At 42.8% G+C, this 14815-nt stretch overlaps 1 protein-coding gene across 5 annotated transcripts in view; it reads right to left on the minus strand.

Moving 5' to 3' along the window:
- GARNL3 (GTPase activating Rap/RanGAP domain like 3) overlaps positions 1-14815 on the minus strand; it is a 170476-nt gene that overhangs the window by 66393 nt on the left and 89268 nt on the right. For all 5 annotated transcript variants that reach the window (XM_034929091.3, XM_034929089.3, XM_034929090.3 and 2 more), the window contains 4 exons: positions 13868-13986; positions 9294-9358; positions 6646-6709; positions 2332-2358 (listed from right to left, as the gene is read on the minus strand). In XM_034929091.3, coding sequence (XP_034784982.1) covers positions 2332-2358; positions 6646-6709; positions 9294-9358; positions 13868-13986 — 275 coding nt within the window. The remainder of the gene's footprint in view (positions 1-2331; positions 2359-6645; positions 6710-9293; positions 9359-13867; positions 13987-14815) is intronic.

Here is a 14815-nt window from a genome sequence, read left to right on the forward strand (position 1 = left end):
CAACTGAGGTGTCCCTGCCTCAGAGAAAACTTCTCTGTTCAATGTAAAAAACCTATCCCCTCACCACACACCCCACCTCTGTGCATTACTTTCTTCACAGCTCTTGGGGTTACTGGTCTTACCATGTTTCTGTTTGTTTGTTTACTTGTTTAGCTTGTCTTACCCCACCAGACTGTAAGCTCCGTGAAGAAGGGACCTTTCTTGCTCACTGATGTATCCGCAACGCCTCAAACAGTACATGGTACATGCACGGTAGGAGCTCAATAAGTATGTGTTGAATCAATGAATGAATGAATATACATAAAAATATTTGTTTATAAAAACATAATTGGGATTATACGTAAATAATGTCCTGTGAGTTGCTTTTTTCAGTAAATACTATGTGATGGCAATCTTTCCATGCCAATAAGTAAAGGTCTATGTCTTGGTCTATTTGGGCTGCTATAACAAAATACCATAGACTGGGTGGCTTAAAAATAACAGAAATTTATTTCTCACAGTTCTGGAGGCTGGGAGGTCCAATATCAAGGCAGTGGAAGATTTGGTGTCTGGGGCGGGGCATATTCTGGGTTCACAGATGGTGGTGGCTTCTTGCTACATGCCCATGTGGTGAAAGGGGCAAACAAGCTCCCTTGTTTATAAGGGCACTAATCCCATTCACAAGGGCTCCCCCCTCATGACCTAATTACTTCCCAAGGCCCCACCTCCTAATACCACCACATTGGTATGCAGGCTTTAACATATGAATTTTGGGGGGACACAAGCATTCAGACCATAGTACTCTATCTCACTCTTGCACTATGGGTGCATAGTAGGTGTATTATACATTAGTATTATATATTAGGTGTATTATATATTAGTAGTTATATTTATGGGGTACATGAGATGTTTTGATACAGGCATGCAATGTGTAATAATCACATCATGGGGAACGGGGTATCCATCCTCTCAAGCATTTATCCTTTGTGTTACTACCTTATTTTTTCTAATGGCATCATAGCATTTCATAATATATTCATTCAATCAATCAATCATCAATCAATCAATCACTTGTTCAACCAACAAATACTCTATACCTTCTATTTTTACTGTTCTAGGATCTGGGAACACAAAATTAAAGAAGTCTCTGTTCTCATGGTGCTTATAGTCTCCGCTCTCATGGTGCTTTTATTCTCATGGGGGAGACAGATAATAAGCACACAAATGAAAATACCAGCATTAAGAAAAATCAAAGAGGCTAAGGGTGAGAGGCAGGGTGTACTATTCTAGACAGAGTGGTCAGGGAAGGTCTCTCTGAGGAGAGGTCCTGATTAAGTGAGGACATCTGGGGGACAAGCATCCCCAGCAGTGGGAACTATAGGCTCTTTCTGAGGAGATGGAAGAATAAGGAATTCAGTATGTTTAGTGTGGAGCTGACGATTGGAGAGGTAGAGGGGCCAGATCATGCAGGCTCCAGCAGGCCAGGGTCAGGATCTGGGGCTTCCCTTTGAACAGCACAGGAAACCTTTAGAGTTTTGAGCAGAGAGATGACCCGATTCCACATGTTTCAAAAGGACAACTGGCTACTATCTGGAAACCAGAAGAGAGGGTGAGAGTGGAAGCCAGGAAAAGAGTTAGGAGAGTCTGCAGAGCCCAGGCAAGAGAGGATGGGGTGGCATCCCCACACCAGAGTGGTTGTGGTAGAAGTGTTGAGAAGTGTTTGGATTAGGGATATTTTATGAAGAGGTGTCACCAGGATGTGCTGATAGGTTAGATATAGGATGAGAGAGAAAGACATGGATTAAGGATTTTTCCAAGTTTGGCCTGAGCAGCAAGACAAAAGATACTGCTATTTACTGAGAGGGATAAGATACATAAACCATAATTTATTTACTCCATTGCCTATTGATAATATTTTAGATATTTCCCTATGTTAGTTATATACTTAGAAAATCCAATATATTTATATTTTTAATGGGGGCAACAGGGAATGGCAACATGCAAATAAATTCAGCATTTTTTATATTAAGAGCATCCTAATAAAGCATACACACCCTACTTTAATGAAAATTAAAACCTCATTACTCACCCTGATCATAAGCTTAACACATTAAATGTTTCCAAGCAGATTTAAGTAGTTTGTTTTCATAGCTTTATAGCTAGATGCATAGAAAATTCTAAAATATACCTTAAAAATACATGCCAGTAAGTTCTTTCCGCACAATGTGTCCCACTGTGCAAATCTACATGGAGATTTGGCTGAAAGCAAAGGCTGGGTTCACAGTGAAAGGAGAAATATATTTACAAACATGGAAGCAGAGCAGGTGCAAATATCTCCATAGAATTACTCACCTCTTGTTCTTCAAGAACCAGCAAGTCCTGTCAAATAAAGTTTTAAAAGTTACATCCAGGCATAACAGTAATTATTTCATTTTGACTTGCTGTGAAAGCCAAGCTTTGGTTTGCTCACACTGACATTTTGAAAATAATTTTAAAAGTTGGTTATAGGAGCTTTGTTTGGGGGAAAAAACCCAACTATGACAAAGGTGGGTGCCATGAGTCTTGGATCTTTTTCCCCTATAAGACCATCTCGTAAGAGCAGCATGGAGCAGCAAACCTAAACAATCCTTTGAATCCCTGCTGTCGCATTCTTAACTGTGTTTGGGCATAAGTCATTTAATCTATTTGGGTCTCTCCTTCCTTCTGTCTTAACCCCTGTGAAGATCACTGTCAGCGTGTGTGGAAGACCTGGTACACAACGGAGATTTAATCAACTTAAATTACTTTCCTTTTCATTCTTAGTCACCCCATATAAAAGTTTGTAAACTTATTACAAGGAAGTCCCATCTTTTCCAGAACTTCTAAAAAAGTAGATTCTGGTTGATAAGCGGACACCAAAGCCAAGGCTCTGACAGGGACCCTGTGGCTGAACGGAGGGGGAAGGAATGGCCCAGGTGAGCCATGGGGACAGTGCAGAGGCGACGAGGGTCAGGATGGAGGCACGGAGGCTGGAGGGACCCTCATCCTCCTTCTGGCCCAAGACTCTCTGGGGAAGAGCTGTGTCAACTGGAGACACGGCAATTCTGAAAGAACTGTAAGAGGCATACAAACCTCCATTTTATTTAACAGAAAGCCTCTTTCATTCAGAACTCAGCCATCTTTATTATTTTATTCTTTCTTTTTTTGTTTTTTTAAAGAGACAGGGTCTGGCTCTGTCCCCCAGGCTGGAGCACAGTGGTGCGACCTTGGCTCATTGCAGCCTCGACCTCATGAGCTCAAGCAATCCTCCCACCTCAGCTTCCCAAGTAGCTGGGACTATGGGTGTGTACCATCATACCCAGCTATTTTTTTGTATTATTTGTAGAGATGGGGTTCCACTATATTGCCCAGACTGGTCTCCAATTCCTGGGCTCAAGCAATCCTCCTGCTTCAGCCTCCCAAAGTGCTGGGATTACAAGTGTGAGCCACCACGCCTGGCTGTATTATTTCTGAATTCTGGGAAAAAATAAAATTATGTTACACATTTTTTACATTGGGACATTATGTTTGCATGTCACTGTGTATGTCATTACAAAATTCTCTCTTTCCATGGTTTACTTTGATCTTCCTCAACACCTTGTGGTTTTTATTAATTTTTTTATTTTTAATTTTTATGGGTACATCAGTAGGTGTATATATATATCTTTATGGGGGGTGCAGTTTAATTGTTCCTGAATCACAGGTGGAGGAATTGGATCCCCAGTTAAGGTCATGTGGCCTGTAAGTGTCAGCTCTGAATCTCATGCCCAGTCCTTTTAACACCCACGCCAGTGCTCCTTCCTTGCTAACTGTGGTGAATAAGAAAAGGGTCGCACCTCTCAGCTTCTCAATTGCCACTAGCCCTGCAAGCATTAGGACTGGGATGTTTTGCAACCAGTCCCTGGCCTGGTAATAGAGGCTGCTCCTCAGTGGGCTAGGCTGAAGGAATCAGAGCCTTGCAACAGGAGTCCCGGCTGAGCTCAGGGCTAGAGTCTCAACACTCAGCTGTAGAGGCAGGAGGGATGTCATAGGCTGTCAGGTTACATTTATGTTGCAGTTTCTTTATTTTGGATTACATTTGTTCAGAAGCGAATAGTCCTGCAATTTGCCCTGGTTTGCCAATGTCCCACTTAACATAATTCAGATTTTTAAAATATTCTTGTTCCTGAATTTGTGAGCATCGGAAGTCCTCTTTTTTGCTGCTTTCTAGTGTGTAATTTTAGCCCAGAAAGTATAATTTTGGCTAGTAATGGTGTTTCTCAATACAGTCCTACTGGCATTACTTTTGATGTATGCATGATTCTAATCATTAGTTTGAGGCTGACACTGATTTTTTTCATATATATGAGATTTGGGAGAGTGATTTTACATACACTTTTTAAACCTAGAAGTGTTTTAAAAATCAAATTTAGCTCTACAGGTTTTTATAAAATACCTGGTCATTTAGGAAACATATCGCAACTATCTGGAAACAAACTTGATGGGTAGGAGTGGGAAGAAACACACAGATACCCTTTTTTCTCTATCCATTTAAAGCTAGCTTAATCACACATTGCTTCTGGATTTTGGTCAAGGAAAATGTTACTACAGTATAGCAGCCAGAAACAGACAAATAACATTTAAAAACAGCACCAGCCACCTTCCCTTTTTGTGGAAAGATGCCTTCTTTACAACACAGTTGGTTTACTTTCTGTTTACTCTCTGGCTCCTACCATTTTTAAGAACTCTTTCCTCTCTACCTAAAGCCTGTTGCTCAACTGTTCCTAAGGGAAATCTACAGAAATGTGATGACAGCCTTCACCCTGCATCTCTGAGCCTCATACACATGTGCAAATTCACACACACATGCACACTCACACACACAGAGGACAAGGGGAAAGTTCACAAATGGTTCCTTTTGTTAAGGGGAAAAAAGCCAAAATACAAATGTAGGAAAGCATAAAAGTACCTTTTGTTTGGTAAAAACAGGCACAGAGTTGTGATATAAATAGGCAGAATGCTGCTATATCTTTTTTTTTTTTCTTTTCCTCTCCTAGAAAAATCAGACAGGGATGACTGAGCGGAGGTGAGCTCTGCCGAGGGAACTGGCTCAGTAGCAAGAGGCAGAAAGAAGCATCACAGAGCTCTGGCTCTGTGGGTTTTGGGGCTCCGTGTCTGGGAAGCAGAGTTGGTGTGGGGGATCAGACCAAGGCTTAAAGAAGGATTAGGAATAATAACCTGTGTGAGTGAAGTAATAAGGACACATGGGTACTGACATATTTATAATTCTAGTTTGTTTTAAAATTTGCTATAAAGTATCACTTGTAATAAGCCTGGATGGCTTAAAGTCGCTTACAGTTTAACCTAACATACCCATTTTTGCCTGAGTTCCGTCTGGGGTTGAGGCTGGATGTAAATACTATTTTAAAAATTACATCAAAACAAAAGATATGAGAATTCACAACTCTCTATATTTGGGGTAAGCCAAGAGTTGATAACCTTATTTTAAAAGCTAACCGTATTTTAAAGATATACAAGCAAAGATTGTTCATGTTCCAATCAATCCTCCTCTTGCTATTTACCTAAAAGCAAATTTGAGCACGATGCTCCCTGCTTAAAGGTTCTACTGGCTCCCTGCTGCCTCCTGGATAGAATTCTAGCCTGCCTCTCCAGCCTCCTCTCTTGTCACCCATCCCTGGCGTACCCAACTACTTCAATCTCAGCTTCACACATGACAGGCACTCTACTAGTGATGGCTGTGTTTGTAAGTTTCAAAGCTAAATTGGTTATAACTACAAGACAAAAGTTTGGTTGACATTTTTCTGATAAACCATCACCTAAATTATGACTAAATTTTTTCTCTCCTAAGGCAGATTGTTTTCCCTTAACAGTAAGACCTAAGAAAACAGGAATGGCTTTCTGCATACCTTTTATCCTCGATGGTAGCCAGCGCAGTCTACTACATGAGTAAGAGCTCAATCGACCACGTTTTGTATTTATTAATTTTTTAAAAATCTCTTTAACATTCCAGGCTGGGCGTGGTGGCTCACGCCTGTAATCTCAGCACCTTTGGGAGCCTGAGGCAGGTGGATCACCTGAGGTCAGGAGTTTGAGACCAGCTAACATGGTGAAACCCCATCTCTACTAAATTAGCTGGGCACGGTGGCAGGCACCTGTAATCCCAGCTACTAGAGGCTGAGGCAGGAGAATCGCTTGAACCCAGGAGGCGGAGGTTGCAGTGAGCTGAGATCGCACCATTGCACTCTAGCCTGGGCCACAAGAGCGAAACTCCATTTCGATAAAAAAAAAAATTCTTTAATGTTCCACACAATTCTATATTACTCAGTAAAAAGGGTAGCTTTTAAGCCAATAAGATTTTTCTGAATGTACACCCTATGGGTTCGTGGATTGAGGACAGTTCTGCGGTTCTCAGGAGTGGCTATGCATTAGAATCACTTGAGGAACTTCTGAAAAACTCAGATACCCAGGCCCTACCATACACCCATCAAATCAGAACCTTAGGTGTGAGGTTCTCCCGTGATGATTTTTTTAAAGTTGCATAGGTGATTTGGCTTTGTATCCTAGGCTAAGGATTATGATGACCTGTCAGTTCTATCCTAACACTGTAATCAATTTTGTACAATTATGAAGCATAAAATTTTCTGTTACCTTTTGTATTTCAGGATGAAAAATTTCCCTGGGGCCTTTCTCAAATTTGTCCAGATTCATGGCACTGAAATAGAATGGACAGGATGAGCTGCAGCATCAGAGAAGCTAAAAAGGAGCTTCTAGAAAATCACAGCTGTTTTCCCTAAAGAGCCTGATACTCAGAAGATACAAATCAACAAATGAGTGATCAATGAACAAACAGATGAAAGTAACCAACACCACATGTACTTGACTTATATAACTGGCTCCTAGTGATACTCATAAGAGAGGGAGAGAGAAATCAGGAACATCTGTTTCAGGTAACCTTGGCTATTCTTCTAGGTTCTTATTTTTATTTACTAAAAGTAATGAATGTAATTAAGATTTAACTGAAATTTCTATGCCACATAGGGCAAAAGACCATCCTTAACAAGACTTTTTAAAATGTTTTACTTTGGACAAGCAACGTAAATTCCCTTGAACCTAAGTTCCTATAGAGGTAAAACAAGGAGATTGAAATAGATCTCTAGAGTTCCTTTCAGCTAATATTCCAATATTTATAAGTGAAAGTTAAAAATAATAACGAACTTCTAGACTACTTACAATACACCAGACACTGTAATAAATGCTTTTCATGAATTTTCTCATTTAGTCCTTATGAGGCAAGTACTATTTTAGCCCCAGGAAATTGAAGCTCAGAAGTTAAATAACAGGAAAAAGATCTGGTAAAAAGCAGAGCCAGGACTTGAATCTAGGCTTATGTGACTCTGTAGTATTTATATTTTAATTTCCTTTTAAGTTTTCAAGTTCATTCTTGTAACAAAAGAAGATAAAATCTTTTCTCTGCTGGCAGCAACTGTAGAATGTGTAGTTTGTCATATCTTTAAAATCTTGCTGTACCTTGCTCCAGCTATGAGGGTATACCGAAAAGCTAAGACTTGCTCATAAACTAAATGAAATTATAACAAATGAAATGCCTAGTTTTTAAACGTTCTTAAAGAAGAAAGGAGCTAGAGTAAACTTCTTTTTAGAAAAAAGAATTCACAGAAATCTTAAACCAGTATAATTTAAGGTATTACTCTCCAAGCAAATTAAGATTTATAGTTCCTTGAAAGCAGCAGGATATTTCTGTGCTCAGAAAAAATGTTAGCCTCTTGGTGGAGAGGCTTAACTCAGGCTTTAGAACTGCTCAGAAGAAAAATCAGAAGACACAGAGCAGACAGGAAAAGGTCTGCAATCTGGAGACCAAACTAAGCTTGAAAGTGGGATATAACATTTTTCATTTCTTAATCTTGGTTCCTTTTTTTTTTTATTTTTTTGAGACACAGTCTCACTCTGTCACCCAGGTTAGAGTGCAATAGCATGGTCTCAGCTCACTGCACCCTCCACCTCCCAGGTTCAAGCAATTCTCCCACCTCAGCCTCCCGAGTAGCTGAGACTACAGGTGTGTGCCACCACACCTGGCTAATTTTTGTATTTTAGTAGAGATGGGGTTTCACTATATTGGCCAGGCTGGTCTCGAACTCCTGACCTCATGATCTGCCTGACTTGGCCTCCCAAAGTGCTGAGATTACAGGCGTGCACCATTGCGCCCGGCCTTGGTGCCTTTCAGTCAGCCAGATGCAATCCCCAACAGATAGAGTCAAGTTTGTCACTGTAAGAGCCATTTTGGTAAGGATGAGTTGTAGCTATTAGGTGTCACCTGGGAACACTGGAAACACATCTACCACCATGTAGCTGCAGACGAATAAAGAGGAAATCACTAGGGCTCTGAGATAAGCTTTGCCCTTCATACGATAGGGCATTAATGGTTAAACAGCCCAAGCTCTGGAGTCACATGGACTCCAGCTCCGTGATTTACCAGCTGTGAGATCTTTGTCAGATCCCTTCACTTCTCTGAGGCTCCAATTCCTGATAAGTGGAGTGGAGATAATAATAGATCTACTTCATGGAGCTAAAGATTGACTCAGAGAACACTCATAAAGCATTCAGCACAGTGCCTGACAGAAGCTACCATAGCTATGATGTAACATCTTAGCTGGTAACAAAGCAACAGGCTGGATCCAAGTGGCGGCATTCCCTAGGGGAGGCTGCCGCCTAAGCATGGGAGAGAGATGAGAGGGAGGTGGGAGGGTGGGGGCACGAGAGGTGGCTGAGCAGGAAGCAGCCAGATGTTCCATCCATTTAACGTTCTGTCTGGCGAAGAATAAGTACATTCTTTGCTGACATCTGGGTTTCTATTTCAAGGTAGAAAAATGGAAGCAAAAATATTTCTTGATTATCTTTATAAAACTAAAGTATCTGAGTGCATGCAAGAAAAAAGAAGCTGGCAACTAATGCAGTAAGGAGAGATGCCTAAGAGCAATGCTCAAAATCAGTTGGACCTGGACTCAGGCCTTGGTTCCACTACACACTTGCTATATGATCTTGGCTTTCTCTCTCTGAACCTCCATTTCATCTATAAAATGGCACAGTCACAGCACCTGCCCTACAGGGTTGCTGTGATGATGACACGAGGTGATGCACGTCATGTCAAGTGCTTAGCAAAACATCTTACACACAGTCAAGGCTCAAGACAATGGAAAGGTAACATCAGAATGATCACAGGCAAAAACAGTGTATAAAGGGCTCCAAATCCATGTGTGGGGTTTCTACCCATTAGAACTCACCTTAAGATGGACTTCACAGAAAGAGTTTTTGTGGGACTGTAGGGAAGGCATATTTTCTGGGTACCCTGGAAAAGTCCAAACATCAAATCAGTGACAAGTTCTACAACTTCCTTCTCCAAAAGAGCCTCTCAGGTCATTCAAAAGAAAGCCATGCCCAGTCTTTCTTCTTTCTCCTCAAGGGGAATGTATACGAATAAACACATTCTATGACTGAAAACAATCTTGCTCAGGTTTGATAGCAACTTCCAGGATCTCTCCACCCCAACATGTGTGGATTTCAGCATGGCCTTCAACATACAGGTCTTCAGTGTCTTAGGTATTATGGAGAGCACTTGAGCCATCTGAACTAGATGAGAAGGGAATTTGTTTTTTCGTTGTTGTTGTTTTGTTTTGTTTTGTTTTTGAGACAGAGTCTGGCTCTGTTGCTTAGGCTGGAGCGCAGTGGTGTGATCTCGGCTCATGCAACCTCTGCCTCCTGGGTTCAAGCGATTCTCCTGCCTCAGCCTCCCGAGTAGCTGGGATTACAGGCATGCACCACCATGCCCGGCTAATTTTTAGTAGAGATGGGGTTTTGCCATGTTGGCCAGGCTGGTCTCAAACTCCTGACCTCAAGTGATCTGCCTGTCTCAGCCTCCCAAAGTGCTGGGATTACAGGCATGAGCCACCACGCCCGGCTGGGAATTTGGTCTCCGAGCCAAGCATCAAATAAGCCTCAAAGACCATAAGACAACAGTCTCCACATGTTCAATGGGACCCAAAAATAATGTCTCCCAGTCAAAAACTTTTTGAACTAGAAATCCCCTGAATCTTTCAGAGACATTTTCATAATGCACACTTTTACATTTATCTGTGTTTTCTTATTTAAAGTCTCCTTTCTCCTAAATGAGTACCAACTGTGACTCATTATAGGAATACTCAATGAATATATTTTGACTAAAAAGGAAATGAAGAATTGCCTAAGTGATTCAGTCTCACGTCCACACCACCCGGGAACAGATGAGTGCTATTCTCTTCCTAATCGTCTAAGAAGAGGTGACATAGATTTAGGATCCAAAAAGGTTCACACTACACAGTTAGCAAAAGGGATTATCATATACCACACATTTAAAACTTTCTTCCTGACTTTGATTAGTAATAAAATTGTCATCACAAACGGCTAGAGGAGGGTAAGAACATTTCTTTTAGGGAATGGGCAAAGAAATATGATTTTTCTTGTGCTATTGGGACACATCTGCCAATTCATCTGTCCAAGCTCTGAACAATGGCAAGGGAGAGGAGTTCTTTGAGCTTTCCAAGCCCATGGTCTCGTTGCATAAACAAAACTTTCATGCCTACATCCTTGGAGACCTGCTACTCTCACCCCTCTCCAGGCCAGGGAGGAGGATGTCTTTGGAGCTGAGGATGAGAAGCTGCACTAGAGAGAGCCCTTCTTATGGGTTCTCCATTAGCCAAGGAAACTGGGCTGAGCTTTTCTTTTTGTAGTTTGCGTTACAGAGATTAATTTTTTTTCCAATTATAGATGAATATTACGATAGAAATACACGTTTTCTGATTCTACAGGTCCTTCCCATTGAAACCCGAGTTCTTCTGTGGCTTTGCTTTTTAACTGGCTCCAGCCTACACTGCATTCCCTGTCTAAGAGATGGTCTTGAATCTGCCCCTCTAGCTTAGATCCTACCTTGTCTACCTTTTCTTCTTACCCAACACTCCAAAGGCAGTTTTATTTTTATTTTTTTTGTAGCAGGCAGGGTCTCACTATGTTGCCCAGGCTGGTCTCAAACTCCTGGTCCCATGCAATCCTTCTGCCTTGACCTCCCAAAGTGCTGGGATTACAGGCATGAGCCACCCTGCCCAGCCCAAAGGCAGTTTTAAAGAGAAGCCAAGGGCAGCCTGGGGGAATGTGTGGCACAGCAGAGGGCTCCAGTGCTGCACTGGGTGACAGTGACACCTTTATGAGCTGCCTATGTGGGTGCGAAACTCAGGGCTCCTGGGATTGTGGATTTGTGTTTTTCTTCACCACAAACTGGTAAAGCTCTTCCTCATCTCCTCCCTTTTGTAGCTTCCAGAGTCAATGTTCAAGTAAAATGGTTCTGTGTTCAGGGGAAGCATCAAATGCACAGGTAGAGTCAAGTGCATGTATGTATCAGGCAACACCCAGTGAGCACAGCAAGGATGCAGAAGTGCACGTCGAAGATTACCCTGTGTAACAGGTGTGTGTGTGCAGGTGTGTGTCTACAGGGACGGATGTCTAGAAGCCTGTTGCAGTGATCATCTCTGAGTAGTTGGATTCTTTTCACTTGCTGTATTGTTTGGATATAATTTTCAAAATAAGTACAAATCATTTTTCATATTTTATTTGTGTGAGCCATTTCTGTGTATTTAGAAGAAACACAGTAGAGATATGCAAGACTGTGTAGAATAGAGTTATATGTTTAGCTAGTTTTTTTTTTTTCTCTTTCTTACTTTGATTTTGTAGAGACAGGGTCTTGCTCTGTTGCTCAGGCTGGAGTGCAGTGGTACAATCATAGCTCACTGCAGCCTTGAACTCCTGGACTCAAGCCATCCTCCTGCCTTACCCTCCCAAAGAGCTGGGATTACAGGTGTAAGCCACCATGCATGGCTAAATTTTTATTTTATTTTTTGTAGAGACAAGGTTTCGCTATGTTGACCAGGCTGGTCTTGAACTCCTGCGCTCAAGTGCTCCTCCCACCTCGACCTCCCAAAATGTTGGGATTACAGGCATGAGCCACTGTGCTGGGCCTAGCTAGTTTTCTAACAGCTTTATAACCTAGAAGATGTGTGCTGGCAGTTGGGAGAGCGAGGGTTGAATCACATATTTCTGTGGACTTCCCATAGCCTCTAGCACTAATTTCAGGCCAAGAGGGGCTTAATAACTGACCCCTTGTGCCAATGCTCAGTTTTGATTTCTCAGTTCCTCCCTCCCTTCAGCACTTCCATCAACAGCTGAGAACCCTCTCATTGTCCTTGGCACATAACTGAAGGCGAAGGGAAGAGGTGTTGGGTGAAGGCACTGGCACTTCTCATCATGCCCTGCCCCTATGCTGCCTTCACAGCAGTCCTGGGATTTAAATTCCACCTCCTTGGCTTTTCTAATACCAGGTACGAGTAACCCTTGTTTGTCTCGCATTTGTTGCTCCTTCTACCTGGAACACTCTCTGATTCCCCTTCTACTCGTCAAATGACTGGCTCCCTTCCATCTTCAGGCCTCTGTTTGCTGGGCGCCGCCTCAGGAGGCTTTCCCTAAACTGTCTCATCTAAGTGGGGCTCCTGTAGCATGCTCTGTCATTCTCTGTCTTCAGAGTGCTTATCACAACTTATAATGTCATATAGACAGTATCTTTGGAAATTAAAATAAGCAAATGTTCCCCCTGCATTTGTCCCACTCTGTCTCTCCTCATACATGGCAGCCATCTTAGTGAGGATGTGATTGCTACTTCCTGGAGGAAGAAGATACGGACATTGAGAAAGTCCATTCCAGAAAAGTAGAAGAAGGGGGAAACCCACCCTCTCCTGCCTTGGAGGGAGGGAGGGAGAGGGAGGGTGAAGGAGGGGGAGGGAGGGAGGAAAGAAGGGAGGAAGGAAGGGGGGAAGGAAGAAAGGCCAGCCAAGAGGTGGATGCCAGGGCCCTTGATGCCCCCATGCCAAGGACAGGCTTTGAAGGCGTTGTGGGATGCTGTAAATCTGTCAAGGGAAGACCTGGAGGCACCTCAGAGCATTTGAACCAGAGGCCCCTTCCCGGGCATGGCCTTGCATGGGAATCTTAAGTCCAGGCAGCACCTGGTTTGAACTTGGAGAAGGGTAGCAACTCAGTGGCTGCAAATGTTAATGACCAGAAGTATGACACACACAGGCCTATGGCAATGGTCCTGCCTCCTCACATCTGACCTATAGCTCATAGCGGATGTGCCCCAGGAAGGGATGGAGAGCTAAGATTCAGAGACTAGCGGAGACCTGGGATCAGGACAAGGAGTGACTTTACAACATGAGGCAAATAGCTGGCACTGTGGGTTTCAGGGGCAAATGCTTTCCAATGACCCAAAAGAGCCAGAGGAATCAATTATACCTCCGTGGTCACGAGTTCAGAGGTTGGATCAGTCACTCCACAACGGAAGTCAGACAGAGGGCCCATGTGGATCCACAGTTCTCTTCTGTGACCATTAGGTCTCATAAGCCCTCTCCCCATGTGCACAAATACCAACCACAAGAGGAGCAGGAGGAGGCGAAAAAATTGGAAAGGCTTGATTCTTTGCCCAAAAGAGACAAAGTCATCCCAAAGAAAATATTTAAACCAGAAGAGACTAGAATGCTGTAATTAGCAAACATAAAATAAATAAGTTTTTTTTTTTTTTTTTTTTTTTAAAAGGCCAGAAAACAGTCTCCTGGTGCAGAAAATAAGGTGCTTTGGGCAAAGGCACTGTCAACTTCTCAGAGGTAAATCACGAGAAGACTATGAGGCATGCCCTGGAAGAAACTGGCACACAGTTCCACAGCACAGGGGTTATCTCCTGAAACTGATGCATAAATTTTGCTTCAAGTGTGAGCCATATACTTACTGTTTTTCTCCAAAGAATTGCACGGTATTGAGGGACACGTTGATTGTTTTGGTCAGAAAGGGTCACGGACAAGAAGAAAGGGCTCTTCTCTGCATCGTTTCCAATGTAGTTCTGATGGACTGGAAAAGAAAGGTTTAGAACAGTGAGAATGCAACTGATCCTGCCAGTCACAGATGGTAGAGGACACTGCAGGTGGTGTCCAGCCCTTCCCACATACTCAGGGAACAATAATCCCAAAGCCAGCTTGGGATGGACCCTGATCTCTCTCGGGGGATCATGTATTCCTCTTCCCCTTGCTAGTGACTGGTTCAGGAATGAACATGTGACCAAATTCTGGCCAATGAGACTGGAGAAATCTGCCAAGGGGCTTCTAGAGAGGCTTCCTCACTCCTAAATACCGCCTTCTTCTTCCTCTGGACCTGGTGGAGTCTAGAAGTGATGCCTGGAATTCCTGAAACCATCTTGTGACCCTGAACAGGGCCAGCCCAAGGGCCAAGCTGCCACACTAAGGATGGGGAAGCAGAAAAACGGAAAAGGCCTGGGTCCTTGACATTACTGGGCCTCTGAATCCCCCAACCCTGGGGCTTGCCCTGCCTCTGGGTTTTTTGTTATATCCTTTACTGTTTGTGCCAGTTTGAGTCAGGTTTTCTGTTACTGCACCTGAAGGCATCCAAACTCATGGCGCCATTTTTCTCTAAAGTCCTCACTGCTCTGAGCACTACTTGCAAGCATTTGGGAAGATGACGGTTTTCCTGCTGATTTCCTTTTTTTAAAATAACTGCTTCTATATCCCCCACACACCAATAAACTTTGCCTGGTCAAATAAAGGAACTTCTTACAATAATACACAGTCAGATTTCTTTAAAGGCATCATTTAGGTCTGCTCACTCTCATTTCATCATTCAAGCATCATATCTACAAATGAATACATTAGCCTGAGAAGCAATT

The sequence above is a fragment of the Pan paniscus genome, chromosome 11, assembly GCF_029289425.2.
Source record: "Pan paniscus chromosome 11, NHGRI_mPanPan1-v2.0_pri, whole genome shotgun sequence".
Classification (NCBI taxonomy): Eukaryota; Metazoa; Chordata; class Mammalia; order Primates; family Hominidae; genus Pan; species Pan paniscus.